At 31.5% G+C, this 1863-nt stretch overlaps 1 protein-coding gene across 1 annotated transcript; it reads right to left on the bottom strand.

Annotated features, from left to right (window-relative positions):
* Positions 1-696: 696 nt before the first annotated feature.
* Positions 697-1544, bottom strand: LOC146880838 (uncharacterized). The gene has a single exon (XM_085668980.1). It carries the CDS (start codon positions 1536-1538, stop codon positions 786-788), a length of 753 nt encoding a protein of 250 aa, XP_085525106.1. The 5' UTR covers positions 1539-1544; the 3' UTR covers positions 697-785.
* Between the last annotated feature and the right edge of the window lie 319 nt (positions 1545-1863).

The raw sequence follows: 1863 nt of genomic DNA, 5'->3' as shown, positions 1-1863 counted from the left end.
ATTATATTAATTTTCTTAATTTAAGTATAATAACAATTATATTAATTTTCTTAATACAAATTTAAGAAAAAGTAAAAAATAACAATCCGTGCATAGACACGGTCAGACAAGTTATTTTACAAAGTTATCTGAATATAAAGAAATACTAATTAATTATTTAATCAGAAAAATATTTTTTTCTTAAAACAATTAAACAAATGTACCTTTGTAGTTTGACTAAGAAGTATCCCAGAATTCATATCAGACTAACAATAGCAGTATACACAGAAAATTGCAGGTTGTATTTTTCACCAGACTTTTTTAATTTAATTTTTCTAACATATATGATAAAGAATTCCCAAAAACCATATAAATATTTCTTTTTTATTAGCAGTAATTATGTTCAAGGGTGATTCTTGAATATAACTGTATACAATTTAAAATCATATATTCTCATATAATCTGACAATAATAATAAATCATGCAATTCTTAGCAGCAGTAAAAGAATTGAGAGGAAGGAAGGTTGGAATATATGGATAACGAGCATGTAAGAGAGAAAAAGTGGGAAGATTACTTCCTATTTTAAGTGTATTGTAAATATATTTGTTACACCAGAATTTATTCTAAAGCTAATAGTCTATAAAGAGAGGCATAATAATTATGATGTTAAAGTAAATTGATGGAATGGGTGAATTGTTAGAAGCTTTATGCAGGAGTAGCAACAAAAGAGAAAAATAGTTGATACATATTCAAAAACAAAATAAATTGTTGCCCAACAAATGCATCACTATTTCAAACAAACCCATCACTGATGGTGCCGTAAAGACAAGTCTTGAATGTGACAAATTTTTTCCCAGTCTTCGCCTCCTTCTTGGCAACGGTAAGTGAGCAAACGACAATCACTTATAGTAAGATATGAAATCGATGTGGGAAGACCCTCATTTGGTAAGCATCGAAGGTTGGGGCATTTATCAAGACGCAATGATTTGAGAGATGAGAGATGATAAAGACCCTTATATTCCAGTTTTTCTAGATTTGGAAAATCACAGATGACTAGTTTAGTAAGAGAAAGTGGAAGCAAACCTTCATCAGGAAAACATTTTGTATCCACTTTTTCAATGGACAAGCTTTCGAGAGAAGGAATGTCTCTGAATGCTTCTTTCAGTGAGTCAACAAGTAGTCTAGAGCAATTCTTGAGAGTCATAGTTTTTAGATTTGACGACAAACCTCCCTCAGGAAACGACTCAAGTTTTGGACAATCTTTTATGAGTAGCTCATTGAGAGATGGAATATGCATGTTTGCAGGCAATGATTCAAATTTAGGGCACTCTTTGATTGTCATACTCTCGAGATGATTGTGAACGTGATCCTGTGAAATCATCTCCAGATCAGGAAACATACTGAGATACAACATCCTGAGTCTTGGGAGGGAATCCAATGGAAAGATCCTTAGAGCGACACAATCATCACTTATTGACTTCAGGGTAAAATACAAATATTCAATAGTGTCAGACCTAACAATTTCCGGCAATGATCCTTCCAACACGAGACTTTTCATGGTAGCCCAGTCCACTGGCCGATCTTCGACCAATATTTTGGAGGTGCCAAAATTTTGGTTGAATTACTCTTTTATTTCATTTTTTGTTAAAAAATGTCAAATTGGTCTTCTATTTTTTTTTAGCTTCAATTTGGTTCGATTTTTTTAAAAATTGATGCAATTTGATTATTTCGTTAAATTTCTTAAAGCGGAGCAATGATGTTTTATCATGATTGACTCTAAGATTAGGTCAGTTACACAAACAAAGCAAATCATCTTTATTCACAACTTCAATTTTGATTAAAAAATCTTGATCTGATTCAGAAAATTTAACGAAAAATGACCA

This window comes from Vigna unguiculata, chromosome 11, assembly GCF_037176805.1.
Source record: "Vigna unguiculata cultivar grain cowpea cultivar isolate G323 ecotype 2 chromosome 11, ASM3717680v1, whole genome shotgun sequence".
NCBI lineage: Eukaryota > Viridiplantae > Streptophyta > Magnoliopsida > Fabales > Fabaceae > Vigna > Vigna unguiculata.
The sequence above is the reverse complement of the archived record's forward strand: the minus strand, read 5'-3'. Positions and strand labels throughout refer to the sequence as shown.

Bases quoted from the DNA above. Each gene is read 5' to 3' on its own strand.
- LOC146880838 (XM_085668980.1), bottom strand. From the start codon at position 1,538: ATGAAAAGTCTCGTGTTGGAAGGATCATTGCCGGAAATTGTTAGGTCT.